Below are 24,024 nucleotides of genomic sequence, written 5' to 3'. Positions count from 1 at the left end.
TAGGGAAAAAAGGATGTCCTAAAGCTAATTCCATATGGGCTTTGTGGAATCTCCCCCCAATCCAGACCAAAGCCAAGAGACACTGGGAACTCCAAATCCCATCACCACCAAAGGGAAGGTTGCTGGAACCTGAGGGTGGGGTTAAGCAGCCAGGTTTGGTGTAAAACCAGACATGTGGGTTTTGGGGGATTCCCTTTTTGGCTCTCCGCCAGCTTGCAGCTCAGGCAGCTCTCAAGTGCCTTTGGGGTTTCCAGGTCGGCGGATCGGGTAGGATGCATTAAAGACTTTATTTCCCTATTTTCTCCCTGAGTAGTACATTTCCTCATTTCCCTTTCCCTTGTAAATAAACCTTTTATTAACCTTTTGTGTGTGCCTGTAGTGGAGTATTAATAAGTCCCTTTTAAGCGCGGGTGAGGACCCACAGCCAGGCAACGCGTTTTATGTTGGGGTTGCTCCGTAACACAACCACTATGGAAAGCTGTGTGGAGATTCCTCAATCTACTAAAGATAGCGCTTCCATATGATCCAGCAATTCCACTCCTAGGTATTGATCCAAAGGACACAGAAATATTAATTCCATAGAGGACCTGCACCCCTATGTTTATAGCAGCACTATTTACAATAGCTAAGTTTTGGAGACAACCCAAATGCCCAAAAATAGATGACTGGATCAAGAAGATGTGGTACATATACACCATGGGATACTACTCAGCATTCAAAAAAGATAAACACATGCAATTTGCAGCAACATGGATGGAGCTGGAAGGGATCATGCTCAGCGAAATAAGCCAGAAAGAAAAAGAAAAATACTGGATGGTTCTCACTCAGCGGGAATTTAGAAAACCTAAATATGGGACCAGGAAAAAGAATAACTACAAGAAAGAAAAAATCAAAATCAATAAACAACTATGAACCAGAGACACACTATGGGGGGAGGGGGTGGAGAAAGGAGGAATTGGGGTCAAAATAAGGGGGTTGTAATTGTATGGAGAATATAAAAATAAAAATAAAAATTAGAAAATAAATGAAAAGGGGCCCCAGAAGCTGATCAGTGGAATACCTTGTTGATAAGATTGGAACCATGGCCAGGGGTCTGGGGTATGATTTTGATTACAGCACTTGGTCATAAAGCAGATACAAATTATCTGTTCAGGAGATGCATGTCTCCACAAAGCCCTAGATGACAAAAGTACATTCTTTAGTTTCACCCATCTTTTTCTCTTTGCCCTCCTACCTCACGTAACTGATGCTGTAGGATTATTTTATCAATAAAAAGGTTAGGTTCTTGCTTGTTCAGCAGCATCCTGCATTGTGCAGTCTGCTCCTATTTATCAGTGTGGTGTTGCTGATGCAATAGGAGAATCTGTCTGCACTAAATCATCTCTGCCCTCCAGACAGTCCCATCTGGGATGGGATTCAGTTGTAACAAGTAGGATCCTGGATGTGATAGGAGCTGGTTGGAAAAACTGGAAGAAGTTGATCTCCACCCTCAGCTTGACTGCATCAGTGTGTGTCTCCAGCCACCTCTCCTGGGTCCAGACCCCATGCTCCGCTGCCTCCACCAGGTGTCCACAGGGAGGTCAACCCACATATGGCTCCATCTAAATTCTTCCTTTTCCTCCAGTGACTTCTCCCTCTTCCCCCAAGACTGGCAAAGACACTGTCCTCTGGCTGAGGCGGGTCATCTGGGGTCACTCTTCTCTTCCTCCCACACCTCACACCCAGCCACCAGTCAGTACAGTCTCTTCTGCCTTCAGAATAAATTCACCACCTATTCCTTTATATCCCCACTTCAAATACCCACATCTGGTCTCAGCAGTGGGGTGCAGACAGGACTGGAGGGGCACCTGGATCTCTGCTCCCATCCTTCCAAGCCTCTTCTCCAAGTGGCCAAGAGTGATGGTGTCACAGGGGAAAGCTTGTTAGTGTCCTGGGTGTGAGATGGCTGGAGACAGGGTTGTTGACTGATGAGATGATGTGAATTTGTCTACTTTAGTGCATTTTTAAAGCATTCTAGACCCTTTGGGGCTTGTCGCTCTGGCACCTTTTCTAGCAGCTAAGCTGAGGGTCTGGGCTGGAACCACGTCTCCTGATTCCCTGTCCCCACTCCTCCCTCCACATCCATGGGTACCTGCTGGTTCCATGATGTAGTAGTGTCTCTGTCCTGTGACTACCTAGTTATAGTTTCAAGATGAGGAGGAGACCTTAGGTGGTTTTTTTTTAAAACAAGTTGAGGTTCATTTCAATCAATTTTTTTTTTAAGAAAGGGGAGAGACTGTGCTTTTAATGAAATACATAGATTTTTTTTTTTTACTGAAGTGAGATTTCACATAACTATGCTTTTTATACAATCTTTAAAAATTGTATATAACTAGGGCCTCCCCTGGTGGCACAGCGGTTGAGCGCTGGGCTGTGAAGCTGCCTGCAGCCTCTGCAGCACAGGGTCGATCCCCGGCCACTGGCGAGGGTCCCACATGGCACTACAGACCTCTCCTGCCACGCCCACTGCTTCCCTCAGTATGCCTGTTCTGTTCCCCGCTCTTGCTCTGGTGAATTCTCTCACTCTTCCACGCTTCTGAGTGTACCCAGTGCTTGTACAAATAAATAAATCTTAAAAAAAATTGTAGATAACTATAGACTATTATAATCAAAAGGAGTATATATAACATGTATAATGTATATACATACACATGACAATTGTTTTGAAAAATGCCATTTACCCACCTTTAGCTTGAGACAGAAAAATGCTAACACCTTGGAAACTTCCAGCACATCTAATGTTATCACTATTCTAAATATGGCTTTATCAATTTACTGTACACACACATATATATGTATACACACACACACACCTAAAGAATGTTTCAAATATTTTTGTACTGTACATAAAAATCATATTTAAAAATTAATTGTTGCTTTATCTTCTACACTGTGTTTTGAAATTCATCTGTGATGGGTTGTATAATTCCAGTAGTTCATTTTCACTGCTGTATAGTATTTCATTAAAAGAATGTGTCACAATATACTAAGCCATTTTTTGCCTATGAGAGCTCTCTTTGTATTGGTTCCATGTAAGCAATACTTCCATGAGTATTTTGCTGGCAGAGCTTCCCAAATTCATTTATACCCTTGTACATATAGAAAATGATATTTGCAGACACATTGAAGTATGTAAAAGGATGAAACAGACTGCTGTCTGAGAAGGCCTGAGGCTAAGGAATTACTGTTCCCCCATTCTCTGCTCTAAGACACACCCACCTTTCTGCTCCAGGGCACAATTGCTAAATCTTAGTGTGAGCTATTTATAGCTTTGCAAGTTAAGGCCAAATTGTTTCTCAAATGCCTTTTTTTTTATAGAGGCATGTTTTTTTTATTTATTTGTTTGTTTGTTTTGTTTATACATGCACTGGGTATAATCAGAAGCGCAGGAGGGTGAGAGAATTCACCAGAGCCAGAACGGGGAGCAGAGCAGGCAGAAGGACCGAAGTTACTGCTGAGGGGAGCAGCGGGCGGCAGGAGAGGTCTGCGTGCCATGTGGGACCCTCCTCTGGTGGCCGGGGAGCAGCCGGGGATCGAACCGGCGCTGCAGAGCCCGCGGGCAACTTTGCAACCCAGCGCTCAACCGCTGCGCCACTGGGGAGGCCCTCTCAAATGCCTTTTACCATGTTGTTCTCCAAGAATCCTTTTTCCTAGCTAGTGGGATACAAGTATCTCACTGGTCTTGTTCGCATTGGCTGAAAGGAACATCTTCTCATGTTTTTTTTTTTTTTTTTTTTCTATCCTTATCTCTTCTTCTGTGGAATGTCTTTCATCTTTCCATTTGGTTCTTTTCATTTAACTTAATAACTTGCAGGAGTTCTTTATATATATATATTTTTTAAATAAAATGTAAGTGTGCAGCTATGGTGCCAGGGTGGCACAGAGCTTGTTCTCTATGATCCAAACAGATGAATAAAGGAGAGTCCTAGAGCCCTTGGTGGCTTTTTCAGGATTTAATTGGGAATTTACCATATACCAACCAGGTATATGGCAGGCAGGCATGCCAGGAGGCTGGCCAGCCTTCCAGGTCCCATTGAATCTTCAATCTTTGCTGGGCTCTCTCCTGTTCTACAAGTTCTCCCATGGCTAATATAAATACTGCAGCCATGGCCCACAAAAGTAAACAATACAACTGAATATAACAATGTAACAAAATCCAGTTGCCTGCCATCAGGCATACATTCGGGACCACAGGGATCCATCATCAATCCTAATGGTGGGAAGGGCCAGAAAAGCCTGACAATCATTTACCCTACAGTAGCTTTACCTACTCAGGATAATAAATCTTTGTGTCTATAGATTGTAAACCCCCAAACACAGTCACACTGGGTGATTTCTTTTTACTTTTTACTTCTCTCTCTGTGAGGTTTTAATTTTAATTAAATTGGATAGAAAATTCATTTGTGGGTAACCCTTGTATCTTAGGGCTCAGGATCAAATAGACATTCTCCTAGAAGCTTTGATGGTTTTGTCTGTTACGTGCAGGGCATGGAAGGAAAACTCCGGCTGTATTAACACATGATCCAGGTAAGCCGGGTATATGAAATAATTAGGCCAATCCCCCAGGCATTGCTAGTTGCTCAAAAAGGATCTAAAGCAATAAAGCATTGTGCTAAAGACAGCCCTCAACTCCTCAATTTCTAGAGTTATCCTGGTGTGCCCTTCACTCCTCATCCCTTGGACTCCCCCCAATACCTAGATCTCACATTGTCCTATTACTGGTTTACTCTCATATCCTGGTGAAGCTGTTATAGAGCAACCCCAATATGAAATGGGTTGCACGACAGTGGGTCCTCACCTGTGCACTTACAAGGAATTTAAACTGCAGGCACTAACAAAAGATTAATCAAAGGTTTATTTACAAGGAAAGGGGGAATGAGGAAATGAATAACTCAAGGAGAAAAAAGAGGGAAATAAATTCTTAAATGTGTCTTACCTGTTCTGCTGATCTGGAATCTCAAATGACCCTCTGAGACCAAGGGCTGCCTGGGCAAGAGATAGAGAGAGAATGAGAGAGAGAGAGAGAGAGAGAGAGAGAGAGAGCGCGAGCACTCACATGGCTGGTTATAATCCCAAACAGAGAACATGGCTGCTTAACTCCGCCCTTAGGTCCTCGTAACCTCCCTTTGGGGATCATGGGGGTTGTAGTTCCCACTGTCTTGATGGAGTGGGGGTGGAGTCCACAAAGCCTGTATGGAGTTTGCACAGGACATCCTTTCCCCCTAAGACAATGAGGAAATCAAAGAAAAAACAAATAATTCAATGCAGCCTGTTAAATTTAGAGTGATTATTGAAGTCTCTTGCTGACATTTTGTTTTCTGGTTGTATCTTTAATTTTTCAGTTCTTTTTTGTGATTTCCTATTTGGCTTTGATGACAGAGTTCCTCTCCATATGTATTGGAGTGGGGGTTTAGTTTTTGCAGATGCCTCAGTTTCTCCTTAGCAAGCTTTTGGTTCTCCCTGATGTGTAAGGAGAGCCTGGCAGGTTAGAATACTGTTGACTGGTCACATTTGTCTGTCAGTTTCCCTTCTCCTGGCTGGCAGAGGTTTCCCTGGGGAGCCTGATGACGCCTGGCCTGGGGTCCTCTATGGACCGTCTCATTCTCCCCCCCAACTGCAGCTTCCTTCTGTGTCTGCAGCCCTTGGGGTCTCACCGCCTGGTGTTGGGCTCATCTGGTTTATGTCTCTGGCGTCCATTAAGCTCCTGGATTCATGTATTTATTGTATGTGTTTATTTCCTCTTCCTGGTTTGGGGAGTTTTTCCTATCACTTCTTTAAATATGGGCTCTGTTCCTTCACTGCTCTCACCCGTTATTCTTGTATTGCTTTCCTCACGGTTCTGGAGAGTTCATGAGGGGTTTCCTCTGCCTGCCCCCCTCCTCCTTCCTTTCCCTAAGTGTTAACTTTTTTCTTTTTTAAAAAAAAGTTTTATTTTATTTATTTATGCATAAGAGATTTGGGGCACAGGCCAGAGGTGAGGGGATGAGAGGATTCACCAGAGACAGAGCGGGGAACAGAGCAGGCAGACTGACTGAAATACACTGCTAAGGGGACCAGGAGAGGTCTGCTGCACTATGTGGGTTGCTCCCAGGCCGGGAACCAAACTCCTGCTGCAGAGGCTGTGGATGGCTTCATAGTGCTGAGACCTAACCCCTTGCATCACCAGGGAGGCCCAACTTTTTCTCATATGTCTTGTTTCTTTGCAACTTTTAACTACAGTTCATTGATTCACTCTCCTTTTGGTTGACTCTACTAGAAATTTCTATAATTGTCATCTCCATTTTAATCTTTTCTTATTGAATTTCCTTTATTCCTTTATTTTTTAGAGTATGATATTCACTCTTATGTTTGCTGATTTTGTTTCTGGACACTCATTTTTTTTCTAATTTTCCTTGCATAACCTGCTAATCTCTGTCTTCTCTGAGTTCCTCAAAGCTCTCTGTGATGGCAAACTTGAATACTGTGTCTGATGAGAGGGGCAATTGGTCCATTTCTTTGTGAGTGAGTCTGGAGATCTGTTCTCCCTCTGTGGTGTAGTATTGACTTTCAGACTCTTGTGGTCATTTTCTGTGTTTTTCACCTCCACATTCATAGCTGTCCAGACCTCACTGCTATGGCAGCCTCTGCTGGTTGTGTCTGGGTGTGTGTCCTTCTTGGTAGGTGTCCGGTGTCGCCCAGGGACACATGCTCTGTGTTCTCCCCTCCTTTCTCTCCCCCCGCACTGGACCCAAGGGCAGCTCATTCAAGGGGAGATAAGATTTCTGGGTGTGTCCATAAGAGGCTCCTGGGCAGCTCTGTGTCCAAGGTTCTCTGCCGGCTCTTTACTACTAGGCTGTGTGGAGGTGTGGGCTGGACTGGGCTTGAGAGCTGAGGCAGGGTTGGGGGCTGGGATGAGGTTGGGGACAGTCACTTGCAGCTTCAGCCCCTTTCCCCTCTATGACGTCAATGGATTGAATGCTATTAAATAGATGCAGGACTCAGCTCTGCCCTCTTCTCTGTTTGCAGGTGTGAGAATGAAGAGCCACAAGTTCAGTCTGTGTAGCACAGTTCCTGGCACATAGTTGGTGCTCAATAGGGTTTGGTTTTCTTCGCTCTGTCACTCTGTCAAATCCCTCTAATGTCTCCTAGGTCTTGAGATGTGTCCCCATTGGTCAAGGGTTTGTGGTGTCAGAGGGGCAGTGAGTGCATGAGGGTGACTTTGACCAGAAGTACTACCTGGGGACCCTGAGCTTGAGCAGGACTGAGGGGAAGACACAGATGCTGACCTAAATGTTTCCAACTCAGTGATGCTGTGATTCGTGATGCATTTGTTTGTTGGTGGGCAGGGGATAGAAAAACAGACAGGGTAGTGTGGTAGACAATGTGCCCATCAGGGGCTGGTGCTCAGGTCAAAGGTGGCATCTCATGTTCTCAGTGGACTGAGGGTTTTTCTGAGTGGACGAGGCCAAGGGGCCCATAGGCAGAAGCAGCGTCTCCTCTGCAGACGAGCTCAGCTGAGGCTGGTGAGGCCCTTCCCTGCTGGCCACGGAGCAGGACTCACAGGGCCTCCCCCTGGGATCCCACATGGGATGACATATGTCAGGGCTGTGAGGAGGAACAGACCCCCCCAACCCCATCAAGGAGGTGTGGATTACACAAGTGGGGTTGGGAGAAGCCCCTCTAAGCAGGTTGAAAGTTTCGGCGCAGTAAAGAAAAGGAGAGCCAGGCTAAATTTCTCAAAGGAAGGGAAAAATTTATTGCGCCCCTGGCGGACCTCACGGACCCAAAGTGGGGGTCCGTGAAGCCACGCACATTATCAGGGGGAGGCAGGGTTTTATAGGGTGAGGAGAGGTCAGGTGGGAGACTGGGTTCCTAAGGTGGGAAAAAGTTTGTAGGGCGGGGAGAGTTTCTTTGTCTGAGAAAAGAGTTGTAGGGAGGGGGAAGGTTCATTGTCTGAATCCTCTAGACATTCCTGTTCCCAGGTGGGCTACCTGGTGGGTTTTTGCATTCCGGCCTCCTGCATGGACCTTTCACAGGTCACTTCAGGTGAGGCCTGAAAGGTGAGAGGATTGGGGAGCAGAGGCAGAGGGGCATCAGGGACTGTGAGGATTGCCGAAGACCAGCCTCGGCAAAATGTCATGTCAGGTGTCCCTGAAAGGATGAGACGGCCTACGCGAAACTTTAAGGGCTAAAGGGAAGGGGATGAGGTAGTGAGAAGACACTGATGCTTGACGAGGTGCAAGTCTCTTCTACTGAGGGACTCAGCAGGTCTTTATTTATTCATTTTTAGCAAGTGAGATGACATCATCATGTGCAGAGAAGCAAAGCAGAAACAATCAGTGCATTCTTTTCCCATAGACTTTTGGCTGCTACGTGCTGTCAGCAAGATGGCAACCTTCAAGGTTAATAGATAAAAAAACTAAACCTTACACTAAAACTCATTATTTTAGCTTAGACAATTACCTAAGACAGTGGATAGCCGCCAGTACACTCCTATCAGCTAAATCCTAAGCATCCAAAGATTCTTCTATTCGTATGGCCTTCAGCTGGAGACCAGCTGCTTTCTGGTTGTCAGATAGCAGGGTTTTCTACCTAGAAACTTCTTAACACAATGAACTTCATTTAAAAACTTTCCTAAGAAACTTCAAAGAAAAGCAAAAGAAGGACTTAGTATAATCGTTGTCCTGGGCTGCTTGTCAGGCATGCTCTTGTGTAACAAACTCTTTCCCTGTGTCAGGCAGGCCGAATTTACAGTGTTTAATTTTTAAGCAGGTATTTCTTTGTGCCATTTACTTACAGTATTCTATACGTATAATTTATTGCCCAATGTGCTTTCTGAGAAGTTTTTCTCTTTTTATGACCAAGAACAAAAAACAAAGGGATGCTTATAGGTTACAAATTAATCTTCAGCTCCAGGGTGTGAGGCTCTTTTTCTTCAGCCCCATGGTGGGAGGCTCTTTGAGCTTGGGCCCCATGGTGTGAGGCTCTTTTCTTAACTGCTTGCCAGCTTCTTATCTGGCTGGTGCAGCAAGGCCCCCTCGCAGAGGATGCCTGAGGCTGGGAGAGCTCCCTGAATTGGAGGAGTCACCTGAGCCAGGAGGGACCCCTTGGGAGAGCAATGGGAGGGGGTCAGAGAAGGAGGGGGATGACTGGTGGTCCCTCCTTTAGGCAGAGGGATCCCTTGAAAGGTGAGGCAGGGTAAGTTGAGTAATTGGGGTTTGTGGATTCAATATTAATCACTACACTGCTTTTGTTTATGTTTGAAAATGTTTACAATAAAAAGTTAAAAAATAAAAAGTTAAGGAAAGGGGTGGTTAGGGGATCTGTCTGGTGCTTTCTCTTTAAAGTTAAGGTTCTGGGCCTCCCTGGTGGCACAAGCGGTTAGACTCACCACTATGATGCAATCCACAGCCACTGCAGCGGGAGTTTGATGCCAGGCCAGGGAGCTGACCCACATGGTGCAGCAGACCTCTCCTGTCTCGCCCGCTGCTCTCCTCAGCAATGTATTTCAGTAAGTCTGCTGCTCTGTTCCCTGCTCTGTCTCTGGTGAATCCTCTCACACCGCCCCCCCTCACCCCTCCCCCCCCCCCCCCCCCCCCCGGCCCCGGCCCTGAATCTCTAGCCTACACCTCAGTACTTATATGCATAAATAAATCAATCTTAAAAAAAAGAAAGTGGGCTTCCCTGGTGGCACAAGGGGTTAAGACGCAACCTATGAAACTGTCTGCAGCTACTGCAACACGAATTGGATCCACAGCCCCGGAGCTACCCACAAAGTACAGCAGACCTCTCCTGACTCACCTGCTGCTCCCCTCAGCAGTGTATTTCAGTCAATTTGCCTGTTCTGTTCCCCACTGTCTCTGGTGAATCCTCTCGCCCCCCACCCTGCACCTCTGACCTACACCCCAGTTCTTATATACATAAATAAATCAATCTTAAAAAAAAAGAAAGGTGCCTCCTGGGTACTATGCACTGGAAGAGGAGAGGGAAAGGCCATTGCAGGCAAAGGCAATAGCAGGGGTGGAAACAGAGAGGCAGTGTCAGCTTGGGGTGCTAGGGAAGCCAGCAGAGGATTTGTGTTGCAGGAGCAGAGAGTAAGAGGGAGGGGCAGAGAGAAGCTGGCAGGGCTGGGTCACGCAGGGGGTTTCATTCTGAACAAGGTGGCCAGTCAAGGAGGGGTTTTAAGCAGGGGAGTGACGTGTAGGCTTAACATTTTCTACATCATATGTGCTATACAGAGAAAAACAATGAGCTAAATGAAACAGCAACTTTGAGACCGTAAGACCAATGAGTGGTTACAAGGGAAAGCGGAAGGGGGGCAGTGGGTAAACCTGGTCAAAGGGGAAAATTGTAGGGTGAAGGATAGAATTAGACTTATAGTAGTGGACTTAATGCAGTATATTTACATGCTGATTTTTCTTTTTAAAAAGATTTATTTATTTATGCATACAAGAACTAAGGTATAGGCCAGAGTGTGAGGGCGGTGAGGATTCACCAGAGACAGAGTAGGGAGCAGAACAGGCAGACTTACTGAAATACCCTGCTGAGGGGAGCAGCGGGCGAGACAGGCGAGTTCTGCTGCGCCATGTGGGTGAGCTACGTGGCCTGGGATCCAACTCATGTTGCAGTGGCTGGCGATCTTGCTTTATAGCGCTGTGTCTTTAACCCCTGCGCCATCAGGGAGGCCCTACATGTTGATTTTCAATGAATGCACACCTGAATTTTATGTGATGTTACATTGCAATGCTATTTCAATAAAAATAAATTTAAAGGGCCTCTCTGGTGGCACAGGGGTTAAGTCTCAGCACTATGAGACTTAGTCCCGGCAGCAATAGAGGCAATAGCAGCTATCCGCAGCCACTGTAGCCTGACTTCCAACCCTGGCCAGGGAGCTGACCCACATGGGGCACCAGACCTCTCCTGTCTTGCCCACTGCTCCCCTCAGCAGTGTAGTTCACTAGATCTACCTATTCTGTTCCCCACTCTGTCTCTTGTGAATTCTCTTATCCCCCTGCACCTCTGACCTACATCCCAGTTCTTGTATGCATAAATATATTTTAAAAAAACTTAAAAAAAAGAAAAAACAATATATATATATATATAATAAATTTAAAAAAGTATTTTGTTTTCTTCACTAGAGCACCCTGGTGGCACCTACAGGATGACAGTGTACTGGCAGGGGCAGTAGTTAGGAGGCTGCAGGTACCCAGGTGGCACAGCAAGGCCGGGACTAAGACAGTGGCATGAAGGGCAGAGGGGCAAGGACACAGGGGACATATTTAGCGGGAAATGGCGTGATTTGGTGCTTGCTTGGATGTATAAAGGAAAGGAAATGGATATCTTGTCCCTGCTCCATGATTACAGGTTCAACATCCATCCCACCCTGTCGCTTCCTCCTCCACTAAACCTGCTCACCTGGCAGAGGTAACCATTGGGCTGGGCCAGGCAAGTGGCCCCATGTTGGCAGGGCCTGGATTCACAGGGGCTCACCCTGTCCTGGCACATGCTGCCCCGGAACCCAGGCGCGCAGCGGCAGACATAGAAGGGGCCGCTGTCCACGCAGAGGCCTCCGTTCTGGCACAGGGAAGACACTTCTGTGCCTGTGGAGAGAGACCAACCGGGATCAATAAAGCTGAGTGGGGTGGAAGGGTGCTCAGGGGCCCAGACTCTCGCCGAGAGGCTCATGGGGCCGCTCACATTCCCAGGCTAGGTGGAGGCCTCTTTGGGCTGGAGGAGCCAGTTACTTCTGTTACTGAAGAAGTGAAAACATCAAGCTCCTCCTCCAGCCTGTTCTGCCAGAACAGAGAGAGGTGCTTCTTTTAAGCTTATCAGAGCATTGTAAGCAATGTGTTCTTGTAGTAAAACAAGTCTCAAGCAAGAAAGAACTAAGGGAACTTCAGATGGGGGCATGTGGCTACTTAAAGGCTTCAGCCTGTCCCCTGAGTTTTGTAGCTTCTGATTCTCTTATTGATTCCCAAAGACCATCCCTCCTTCGGCCCCACCATCGTCTTTGCTGAGTTCATCTCACAACAACCTTATTTAAATAATGGGTCAGAAGCTACAAAACTCAGGGGACAGGTTGAGGCCTTTAATTAAGTCACATGCCCCCATCTGAAGTTCCCTTAGTTCTTTCTTGGCTTGAGACTTGTTTTACTACAAGAACACATTGCTTACAATGCTCTGATAAGCTTGAAAGAAGCACCCCTCTCTGTTCTGGCAGAACAGGCAGGAAGGATTAGAGTCAAAATAAGGGGGGTGCAAATGTATGGGGAACATAACCAAAATGAAAATGATACATTGTGCAAAAACAAAAAAAGATGTATGAATTATATAAAATAAAATATTAAAAAAATAAATAAATAATGGGGCTATTCTTTTACAAGGGGCTTGGTGGACATCAGAGTGAGTGGGGGGTGGGGAAAAGTGTTGAGTGTAGTAGGTTAGGATATGAGGATAACGCAGAGTTGGCCCCCACGCAGTTCTGTCCCTGGTGGTTGTGTTAAACCAGAGTCCTGTTGAGCGGACTGATGGTCTTGTGTTGAATGTGGTGCTAAGGGCACATGTTAGGCCACTCGTGGTGGCGCTAAGAGCACATGTTAGGCCGCTTGTGATGTTAAGCTGTAGCATCAATGACTGGTTGGTCTGTGTTGCTTTGACTCTTGGTTGTTTTGGCCAAATGTTGTCTGTGGATGCCCTTAGGTTGGGGGTAGAGGAAGACAGACATCCTTTTCCCTTTGTCTGCTCCCCAGTCTGTCCTCAGGGTGGTACCTTGGCTCAGGGCAGCCTTCTGGCAGGAGGACAGCAGCACGTTGCAGAGAGGCCCCGTCCATCCCTGGATGCACAGGCACCGGAAGGAGGGTCCAGCTTGGAGGCAGTGGGCATGGAGGGGACAAGGCTTCTGGGCACATAAGTCCAGCAGTGTCTGGCGTAGGGAGGGAGCACGGGCAGAACAGTGCGTTAGGTTGGCAGACCCAGACATAGCTGCCAGCTCCTCAGGCTCTTTCACCTTTGAAACTCTCCTAAATGCCTGGGAGCAGGCGCCCTTCCCTCATTTCCATTCATACCATGTCCCAGAACAGCCTCTGGGGTCAGAAATCCTCTTAGTTTTTAAACTCCTCCAGCTAGACTTCAACCCCTAGAGTTTGAAAACTTTTATGTGGAAATCTTCCCCCAAGCTGCCCTGCGTGCCCCCCTGTTAGTGCCTGCGACCCTCTCCCATGGGCCCTCCAGCCCCTTCCTCCCTCAGCACCTGCTCTGCCCCTCACCTGGCAGAGGCTTCCTGTGTAGCCAGGGGGGCAGAGGCAGCGGGGACCCTGAGGGCCATCTTGACAGGTCGCCCTGTTCCTACAGGGTCTGGACAAGACAGAGACAGGGCACAGTAGGAGAAGAGTCTGGGAAACAAGGGGGAGGGAATGGCTGATGGGGGAGGCATCCCTGGGAGGTAGAAGCCAGAGGGAAGAAGAGAGAGGCTGTGGGGTGTGGGATGGGAGGTGGCTGGGAGGAGCCTGGGAGGAGAGGGAGAGGGCGAGGAAGGCTGGGAAGGCTGAGGGGCTTCCTCCCTCCCGTCCTCGAGGGGTCTGTGCGCCCTGCTCACCTGTCTGCACAGCTGGGGCGGACCCTTCCCTCACACCGCGGGCCCTGGAAGCCTGTGGCGCAGAGGCAGGAGGAGGTGCTGGGCCTGTTCACACAGGTACCCCCGTTGAGGCAGGGTGCTGGAGAGAGGGGGCTGTGAGGGGAGGGTTCCCAGCCTGTAACCTGGCCTTGTAGCCACAGCATACAGGTCATACTCCCCGCCCCTCCCCCTGCCACCCTATCAGAACAACAGCTCCCCAGGTCTCATTAAATTTGTTTGTATGTGGCACAGGCACAGCTCCTCCAGCTGGCTGAGGCCCAGCCGCTCTGGCACTCACCGGAGGCGCAGTGGTCGGTGCTGGTCTGGCAGCGCATCCCGGTGTGGCCAGGAGGGCAAGTGCAGGAGTAGCCGCCAGGGCTGGGGCTGCAGGAGCCGCCATTGAGACAGGGCCCTGAGTGACAGGCTGTCACCTCCTCACCACAGGTGGGCCCTGAGGGAAATGGGGGGTGTCTGAGACAAGAGACCCTTTTCTCCCCTCTCCCCACCCCCATCGTCCTCTTCCCCACCTCCTGCCCATCACCTGTGTCCCTGCAGCCTGTGTCCAGTTTCCTGGGTAGTCACTGAGACCCAGAGCCACCGGGACACGTGTTTCCACCACCTTGCCCTTGCCTCACAGGGTGACCAGCCCAGGGTGCGCCTGTGCGGGGAGGGCCTCACCTGTGTAGCCTGTGGGGCAAGTGCAGTTGTAGCCAGAGGGCTGGGGGTGGCAGGTCCCCCCATGGGCACAGGGCGTGGAGACGCAGCCCCCCAGCTCTGCCTCACACTCTGGGCCTGTCCAACCCATGTCGCACACACAGGAAGAGCTGCTCGCAAAGAGAAAGAGGAGGGTTTTTTAGTTTTTCTCTCTCCCCTCCCCACTGACCAGACTCCTGTGACCTCTTCCCCCACTTTTTTTTGACCCTGAGACTGGCCCCGTTTCTCAGTGACTGTGGCCCCAGCACTGTCTCAGTCCCCTCCCCACCTCGTTCATGTTCTTTCTCTCTCTATGTATGTATAATATATATCTAGTATATCTAATACACAGCTAACATATACAAATATGTGTCCTTCTGTATTCCTCATAACTTGTTTGTTCTCTGTCTTTCCTCATTAGAATGGAAGTTCCATGCAAGCAGATACTGTTCTTGTGTTTTACACTGTTCCCCCCAGTGCCTGGAACAGAATCCACGCATAGTGTCACTCAATAAATAATTGTCCACTGAAGGGTGGGCTGGCCCTGGATTTAGGGTCCATCTTTCTTCTCTGGCGCCCCTGTGCCCTCTTGCCCCCATTGGCTGTGTCCTCAGAGCTCTGCCATCCCCTTCCTCTCCCCATTCCTCATTTCCCACAGCCCGTCCCTCGATGGCTGCTCTCCTGGCCTAGTGGGAAGGCCCTGTGGGGGGCTGCAAGCCAGGAGGCCTGGAGACATCACCTGAGGCAGTGCCCATGGTGGCAGGTGCAGTTGTCCTCAGCGGGGGCACAGCCCGGGCTTCCGTCGGGGCAGAAGCAGTGCGCTTTGTCCTCCCGAGTCTGGCATCTCCGCTTGGACTGGCACAGGTTGGAGGCACACAGGGGAACCTCGCAGAGATCACCTGGGTGTGGAAATGGGTCAGAGAGAAAACAGAGTCCCTCCATATCCTTAATGGGGCCACGACTTGCCCCCCATGAGCCTGTCCTTCAGCGGCTCCCTGTTGCCTCAGGATACCCAGAATGACAGACGGGGTCCTGTATCACACGACTTCCTGTAACTGCTGTTTTTCTTATCCTTTCTCTGTTGCACCGTAAGCTCTGGGTGTCCTGCAGTTCCTTAAATGGGGTGTGCTTTTCCTCCCCCCATGCCTGTGCACGTGTGGCTCTCTGCAGCTAAATCACACTGTCATTCTATTTTGACAAACTCCTACTCCATCCGCAAATGCAGCTCAGCTGTCATCTCCTCCAGGAAGCCTCCTTTCTACTTAGGCCTGGCAGGTCCTTTGTGCCCTCTCTCAGAACCCTCTCAGCCAGAATCAAAAAGGGACTTAGTGGTCTCTGCAGTAGATTGAAAGGCACTTGAGGCTAGCAGCTCTCTTACTTTGTGTCCATGCCTGGCATCGTAGGCACTTAGCAAATACTTGCTAAATAAGCAAATGAATGACCTTCCTTGGCTCCTGAGCCCTCACTGCACCTGTCATGTTGGGCCTGAGTGGGTCCTGCAGTAACACCCACCCTCGTCTCCCTGACTATGGTGGTGCAGGGTTTGCGCTGAATGTCTTTAAAGGGGTTGCATTCTCACTTTATTCCCAACTGTCCAACACCCACCAGTGGCTTCTGCCCCACCCCCAAGGTGCCCGCACTCCCTTCCAATGCACCCCTGGCTGACCTGTAAAGCCCAAGGGGCAGAGGCAAAAGAAGGCTCCGGGGAGATCGAGGCAGCTGGCTCCAGCAGGGCACGGGCCACTCAGGCACTCGTCCACCTCCGCCTGACAGCGAGGGCCTTGGAAGCCTGTGGCACAGCAAGGCTCAGGGGCCCGCACGAAGTCGCCCCTTGCCCACTCCCCTGCGTCCGAGCTCCAGTTTACCTGGGAGACACTCGCAGAGGAAGGATCCAGGCTGGTCCTGGCACTGCCCCCCATTGGCGCAGGGCGAGCTGCTGCACTCGTCCAGGTCCACCTCGCAGCGGGAGCCGGTGAATCCTGAGGGCAGGGAGCAGGTGAGGGGTAGGGGGAGGGTTGTCGTTTTTTCTTTTAACTTTCCCTTGACTTTTTAGGGAGTTTGTCACAAATGTTTGAGTTTGACAGGTGTGATTTCATGGATTCACATGAAAAAGTTAGCTTGATATTTAAAGTCTTCCGGTATACAGAACTAACATTGCTGCACATTGCAATGGGGACAGTCTTGTGTCAGGTGGCCTGGCTGGGGTTTTGCATTATAAAAGCAGCCATTTGAGGGTGATTCTCCAGTAGTGATTTGTTTCAGGACAGAGTGTAACTTTATTCTTCATATAAATAAGAGATCATCAGATATGTGCACTATGCAGAAAACACATTTCATCAAAAGTGTAAATACAAGTCCTGGCTCTTGCTCTTGCCAGGAAGGGGGAACCTGGAGAGCTCCCCAGAGGAGATGGCTGGTGAATGAGGGGAGGTGATTCAGAGGAGGTGAGGCTCAGCCACCTGCCAGCTGTGTGACTTTGGGCAAGTCCCTCAGCCTCTCCAGGCTCCAGTTCCCTTCTCTGTAAGAGCGGAGTAATAATGGAACCTGCTTCATGGTACCACTGAGAGGATAAATGAGATAATGCCCGAAGAGCACAGAGCCTTGTCCTGAGTAAATGTTCAGAAGCATCAGTTATTATCGGAGCAGGTCCAGGGGAGTCAGTGAAACTGGTAAAGACAGGTCTGGGGCAGCTTCCCCTGCCACCTGCACCCCTATAAGCAGTGCCCACACTGGCTGGGACCTGGACATGCCGAGAGTGGTCAGAGGACTTTGCAGGAGGGCAGGAGATGGGGCTGTTTGGGTGATTTGGCAGGACAGAGATGGGGGTGGGCACGTGAACAAGGGAAGATTTGAGAAATGTAACAGAAGAGAGTTTGGGGAGCAGAGAGGGAGAAGCAGGGTCTCCTTGGTCAGGCTAGAGAAAGCTTCAAGTGGCCAGGGAGCTTGCAGGCCCAGACTGTAGAGTTCAGAGGCCTTGGGCTGAGGGGCTGGAGTGGAATCTGCACCCACCGGGCAGGCAGACGCACAGGAATCCGTTTAGCAGGTCGCGGCAGTCAGCCTGGTTCAGGCACGGAGCCGAGGCACACTCGTCTGTCTCCACCTCGCAGAGCTGCCCTTCTAGGCCTGACGACATGGGGGAGTGGTGTGGGTAAAGCATTGGCTGCCTGCCCCTCTGTCCAGGGGCCTGGCTCCCATAACCAGTCCTGCTCCTTACCTGCCCTGTACCCCCACCAGGCAGCACTCCCCGAGGTGCTGTTCTGTGTGGGTTGGACTGAAAAACCCCTGAGGCCCAGCTGCTTAGCTGTGTGGTTCTGCCCCCTTCGGGTGTGAAAGCTCAGGGCCGGCTCTCTGCTCATAAGTGGGGGTGTGATGCTACAAGGAAGTGCCTTTTGGGGTCTTTCTTTGTGCACAGAATGTGAGGCTCACCCAGGGGGCTGATCAGCATGGGGGCTCTCAAAGAACAGATGAGACAAATGGGCATCTGCTTGGAGGTGATTCATTCCTCTGGTTCTATCTGCACAGGCCTCCCTCCTGGGGGACCAGGGATCCCCAAGGGGGGATCAGGCATTTGGGAAGCTGTGTGCTCCCATATTTGTCCTGTTTCTTTGGGCTCTTTCTGGTCTCTACTGTCTCTCCTAGAACTGAAGCTGGATCAGACCTCGGCTGCCTCCCTTTTCTTGCTGGGGTGCCTGTCTCAGAAACTCCTTGAAATCTACAATGGTGCTCGGATGACTAGACAGTTTTCTTGGCATTTTCCCTTTGATGTGGCTTGGTTTAAGAGGGTGGTGCAGTGTCATTGTAAAAACCTCTGAAGCCCTGAGTGTGAATCCTACCTCAGCTGCTTACTAGCTGGGTGACCTTGGACAAGTCCCTTAACCTCTCTCTGCCTTAGTTTCTTCATTTATAAATGGGCATAGTAACAATGTTGACCTTTTATGGTTATCGTGTTTTCTCTCACATTTTGTTGACTTGCCACTCACTCACATGTATACCCATATATATATATGTAATTCAGGGAGGGCAACTTCACACCTTCACGTGTCCGTGCCTCACTCACACAGGTTATTGTGAAGAGCAGGTGATGCATGTAAGATGCTCAGGCAGCTCCTGACACACAGTAAACCACTATTTTTCTGGTTTCACTCAGCTCCCTAGTACTGGCTGTGTCACTGTCTTGCTGGGGAGTTTTTGCTTCTTAAAATTACCTTGGAGGCAGAGGTAGCCTTCAGCATTGAGTGTCACTAAATTCAAGCACACGGCCCTTTGGGATTTTAAGGGTTTACTTTTGATCTCTACCAGGCAGTTTCTGTGATTAGGAGGAGCATTCTGGGTTGACATGAGCAGAGACCACAGCATGAAAAGTTTGCTAATTGCTGTTCCACTCCCCTTGATGGGCCTCTGTGCACAGTGGCCTAGGTTTTGCACCTGCTATGACGTGCCATGACCGCTTTCCCTTCACCCCAGAACTGAGCAGCGCACAACCTCACAACCATCTACGACAACCCTTCTCGGGACCTTGGGGTTCCCAAAGTTTTCATCTGGGGATGGGGAGAGAAGTATTTTTTGGTAACTGACCCCAACTTCCCTAATACTATCTATCCCTTGGATGCCTAGTAGGTCCCCCGTCTCTTCTTCCTAAGGCCCCAGTCAGCTGGTACCTGGTGGGCACAGGCAGTGGAAGGTGGCGAGCAGGTCCAGGCAGGTGCTCCCGGGGTGGCAGGGTTGGGACAGGCACTCATTGTGATCGGCCTCACAGCGGGAGCCCGTGTAGCCCGGGGGGCAGAGACAGTCAAAGGAGCCCGGGGTGTTGAGACAGGAGCCCCCGTGTTCACAGGGGCTGGCACCTTGCTGGGCTGGGGAGAGACAAGAGCTGGGAGTCCACAGGGCCTGGGGGTGGAAGGGCAAGGAGGCCGGACCGCCAGGGAAGGTGTGGGGACTGTGTGTAGCAGATGAAGCCAAGGGTAAGGGGCCTGTGTCTGAGATGGGGTAGGATTAGCCTGGCCTGGAGGGCTGAGCATTGGTGAGAAGACCACGTAGGGGAGAGATGCCAAATCTGACAAATTCAGGAAAAAGACATGTTTATGTTTTTCATTTGAAAAACAATTAGCTTATTCCTCTGTGCAGTGCAGTGCCGGTCTGGGGGCTCAGGGGGGACCTGATGTGGGGGTGCCTCACCCATCTGACATTCGTCCAGGTCCTGGTGGCAGGTGGGCCCTGTGTAGCCAGGCTGGCACAGGCAGAGTGCAGAGCCCGTCAGGGGGTTGGTGCTGCACTGGGCTTCCCCGTGGCAGGGCTGGCTCAGACACATGTCCTCCATGTGGCACAGGAGGCCTGGAGGGCAGGGAGGGAAGAGGCTCCTAGGCCACCTGAAGCTCTGCTGCCCTCCTGGCACTTCACTTACCGTCCCCAGCCCCCACCTCCTGTACCCTCTGTGCTTACCAGTGCGGCCAGGTGGGCAGAGGCAGGAGAAGGAGCCCACGCGGTCAATGCAGGTGGCTCCTGGGGCACAGGTGGCGGCCGCACAGTCGTCCAGGTTCTCCTCGCAGCCTGGGCCTCCCCAGCCACTCACACATACGCAATGGAAGCCGCCAGCCAAGTTCTGGCAGGTGCCCCCATTTCTGCAGCGAGGGGGACCCTGAGTCTCACATTCGTTCACATCTTCAGAGCAATCCCAGCCTGTAATGGGGTGGGGATAGGACAGGGGCTGAGCTGGGAGCCCTCTGAGGGGTGGAGGCCAGGAGCTGGCCCTGCAGGGGAGTGGTTCTGTGGAGTTGGCTTCAACAGCTCACCTGTCCAGGCCTCTGGGCAGAGGCAGGTATAGGTGCCCAGCTCATCCTGGCAGGTGCCCCCATGCTGGCACTGGTGTCCGACACAGTCGTCTGGATTCACCTCACAGTCCAGGCCTGTGAAACCTGACAGGGTGGTGGGATCAGCTGGGGGAGGGGGACCCACGGGAGACAACCTCCTGCCCAGAAAGGGGGGCTGCAGGAGGCCCGTGTGAGGACGCACCTGGAGCACAGAGGCAGCGGTGAAAGATGGACTCCTTCTGTGGAACCAGCTGGCAGGTACCCCCGTTGAGGCAGCCCCTGGAGGGGCATTGTCCTGGCTGGAGCTCACAGCCGGCACCCTCCCGCCCAGCAGGGCAGAGACACTGGAAGGATCCCAGGGTGTTATGGCAGGTGGTGCCCTGGGGGCAGAGGTCTGGGTCCCGGTAACACTCGTTGACGTCATGTTCGCAGGCATGGCCCTCAAAGCCAGGCGGGCAGCGGCACTGGATCTGGGGGTACGTGGTCAGACACACCCCTCCATTGATGCAGGGGTTGGATGAGCAGAAGTCCCGAAGCTGGCACTGCTCACCTGAGGCAGAGGACAGAGTGTTTCCTGCTCAAATCCAGCTCTTGGGACAGCCAGCGCTCACCCTGGGTTCTCCGTGGAGCCCATCTTCACATGCCCTTCTCTTTCCTCCCAGACCATCTTCGCCCTGCGCCATCACCCCTTACCTTACTTCCCCCAGTTCCTTGGGCAGGTTCTATCTAGAATGACCACATTTTCCAAACTGAAGAGGCCATGTGTCTGCCCAGGAGAGTCTGGGACACAAGGTCCCTTCTGTGGCGGCCTCCGTGGGGAGGTGAAGGGCCCCTGTCTGTGCATTCAGGAGTCTTAGCACCTGTGCCCCAACTGGCTGGTGTCATCCCGTTGCTCACCCTGAGCTGCTGATCTTCACCAGGGAGTGTGATAACTCACTCCAGCCTGGTACCCCAGTGGGGGCAGGGCAGGGCCTGTGTGCAGGCACTGAGCTAAGGGAGCACTTCCCCAGGATCACCCCTGTCCTCCTCTCATAGCCTCAGGACATCAGAGGACATCAGAGAGCGAGACAGCTCGAGCAATGGCATGTGTCTAGTTAGTGGCACGCCTGGCGCTCGCCAGGGGACTAGGCCACCCCGGTCCCTGCTCTGAAGCACCAGTTCTTGTGAGTTGTCTGTGACCATCTTCCATTTGTCACATGCTGTGTCTTCCCTGCGCCCTGGTTTCCTCGGAATTACCCGGACAGTTAAAAAAATCTCCATGCCTGGGCCTGCCCACTAAATCAGACTCTCTGGAATGACGCGCTGGTATTTTTAAGACTTTCCAGCTGATTGTTGTGTCTAGTCAAGTCTTCTCTCTAGTTTACCCCTAATGGGAGCACCCACATCCCAAGCACTTTCTTACCCATGTGGTCTTGGCTGCTGGGGCCAGTCCCCTCCATGCTGCTGGGGTCCTTGGTCCTTTGCGGGCTGCCCAGCCCTGCCCACGCCCCCTGGCCTCTTCCTTGGGGTCTACAACCTGCCCATCACTAGTTCTGTTCTCTTGCCCCAGGGCAGCACCCTCTCCTGGGATGGGCACCCCTTCCTCTCTCCTGTCACATGTTCCCCCACATCCCACAGCACACTTTCCAGGTGATTTTGTGAGCACCCCCACTCAGATGCTCAGGGAGCAGAGTCCTGGAGGTGCCTGGGTGCCAGGTATTAACCTAGCTTCTGGGTGGGGGAGCAGAGAGGGGCCAGGGCGGCACACTAAGGGGCAATGGCAGCAGCTCTTTACAGACCGTGGAATTGTTTTGACATTTTAGCATCAGCACGACCAGGCTGGTGACCGCAGTCTTGGGTAAATGGGTTGCCAACCAGAGCTTGTTGGTTCCCATGGCCTCTGTCCTCAAAGGGCTCCCTGTCGCTGGCTCTGGTGCCACCTTTCCCACCCCACAGCCCAGCCCCTGCGCCTGCCTGTGCCCTTGCACCCCTGCCGTATGCTCACCTGTCCATCCAGGTAGGCAGGAGCACCTCGGGAGGCCTGAGGCCTGGATGTGGCAGCGGCCCATTTTGGAACAGAAGGAAGCACAAGGGTCCTTGAGCGGGGCCTGACACCTCTTGCCAGTAAAGCCAGAGGGGCAGGTGCAAAAGAAGCTGGGGACTGAGAGAAAGGGAGGACTGGGGGTACCCTGTAGGGTGGGAAACAGGACCTGACAGCTGCCCCCATTCTTGCAGGGCTGGGCATCCCGGCAGGGGTCAGCAAACTGGCATGTCTCACCCAGGAAGCCGGGAGCGCACCTAGGGGTGGGTGGGAGAGGAACACTCCTATCAGTGCCCCTTCATCTTGTCTCCCCCTCCCTCCTGTACCTTCATGGGTTTCCCTTCCTCTCCCCCACCTCCGCCCCGCTGCCTCCTCCCCACCTGCTCCTTCTCTGCTCCCCTCCTCTCTGGCCCCCACTCAGGGCACACTCACTGGCAGGTGCCTGGTCCCCTAGACAGGCTCAGGCAGGTCCCTCCGTTGGCACAGGGTCCTGGGGCACTCCCACAATGCAGCCCTAGAAGTGGACAGGAGGAGCTGGGATTAGGGAGCCCTGTGTCCACGCTTCCTCCTGGGGTGCTCCAGAGGGACCCATCTCCTTCACACCCCTGATCCTTGTCCCTGTGTGGCCCTTTGCCCAGCCCCCTAGATCCCAGCCTCTCAGTTACTAGTCCCCTTCCCCCCCCCCTTCCTGTTTATTCTCTGGGCTCAGAGTCCAGCCTCAGGCTCCATCCCTCGGAAGTAAGACAACTGGGATCAGGAGGGGGGCTGAGGGCTCCTGGGAGGGGAATGGCTGAGACAGGGAAGGGATTTCCTCCAGGAAGGGCCCAGCTTCCAGCCATCCAGGGGTGGGGACAGCTGGGCTGGGAGAGGGACCTGGTGGGCCTTGACCTTCCGTCTCCATCTCCTGCTCCCATCCTATCCCCCTGGCAGGTGGCTGATCCTTCTCTCTCTCCTAAATGTGAGTGTAAGAGCCCCCGTCCCTTAACTCCAGGGACAACTGGGTTCTCCCTGGTGTAGGCAACTCTTACCCACCCTCCACAGACCCATCCCTGGCACCAGGCCCGGAGCCCTGTCTGTGCAGCTCCAGGCAGAGTCCTCTCCCTGCAGCGGCCCTATCTGGGGGTGAGCACTGCCTCCATCCTGTGTTGCCTCAAATCCTGGGTTCATGCCTCTGCCCCAACCACCATCATCCTCCCAAGTGGAAATAGGTACCCCCACCTCTCCCATCCCACACCTCACCTCTGGTCTTGACGACTGAGCAATACAGCAGCAGCAGCGACAGTGAGGGGAGCTGCATGCCAGAGCCCCTGCCCCAGCCCAGGCCCCTCCACCTCTGCAGGCAGGACCCGCACTGAGCTGCCACCTCTGCTTCCAGGCCCTTCCTCCTCCTGCTGGGCTCCAAGCCTCACGTCTGAGCTGTTTCCTGAGTCACACAATGTCCTGGACACCCTAGTGATGGGGGAGGAACTTGGGGGGATGAGGGAGGGGCCTTCTGTCCCTGACAACCCCAGGGGAGGTGGGGGTGAAGGAGAATTGTGTGGCTGCAGGGCAGGTGTTAGGAGAGGAGACTGGCTGGTGGGGTCCTGGGGGGCAATACAGCCCTTCTGCCTCTTCATGTCCCTTCTTTCTAGAGAGGGGGTTGCAAGGTGGCCTCCCTGTGCTTCGGAGCATCAGGACCTGGGAACAGAGGTGTGTGTAGGGGGTGAGAGATCCCCTTTTCCTCTTCCAGGAGAGGATGGTTGTTTTGTGAGGTCAGGATAGAGTCGTCTCAGAACCTGCCACTTGCCTTAAGTGGAAACCACTAACCTTGGCAGAGGGAACTCAGGGGACTTTTGAACCTTACTTTCACCCTCGTGGGGAACTTAGTTTTCTCT

The 24,024-nt window shown here is 51.7% G+C and overlaps 1 protein-coding gene across 1 annotated transcript; it reads right to left on the bottom strand.

Moving 5' to 3' along the window:
• Positions 1 to 9,010: 9,010 nt before the first annotated feature.
• Positions 9,011 to 23,447, bottom strand: LOC311167615 (neurogenic locus notch homolog protein 4-like; the record flags this gene model as incomplete). The annotated part of the gene is made up of 19 exons (XM_084228694.1): positions 9,011 to 9,124; positions 11,434 to 11,618; positions 12,787 to 12,940; positions 13,284 to 13,371; positions 13,613 to 13,730; positions 13,929 to 14,081; positions 14,309 to 14,454; positions 15,063 to 15,222; positions 15,990 to 16,112; positions 16,189 to 16,302; positions 17,333 to 17,446; positions 18,982 to 19,176; positions 19,499 to 19,654; positions 19,763 to 19,999; positions 20,113 to 20,235; positions 20,333 to 20,680; positions 22,115 to 22,407; positions 22,583 to 22,664; positions 23,390 to 23,447. 19 exons carry the CDS (start codon positions 23,445 to 23,447, stop codon positions 9,011 to 9,013), a joined length of 2,961 nt encoding a protein of 986 aa, XP_084084820.1.
• Positions 23,448 to 24,024: the final 577 nt, after the last annotated feature.

This window comes from Talpa europaea, assembly GCF_964194135.1.
Source record: "Talpa europaea genome assembly, chromosome: 2".
Taxonomy (NCBI): Eukaryota; Metazoa; Chordata; class Mammalia; order Eulipotyphla; family Talpidae; genus Talpa; species Talpa europaea.
The sequence above is the reverse complement of the archived record's forward strand: the minus strand, read 5'-3'. Positions and strand labels throughout refer to the sequence as shown.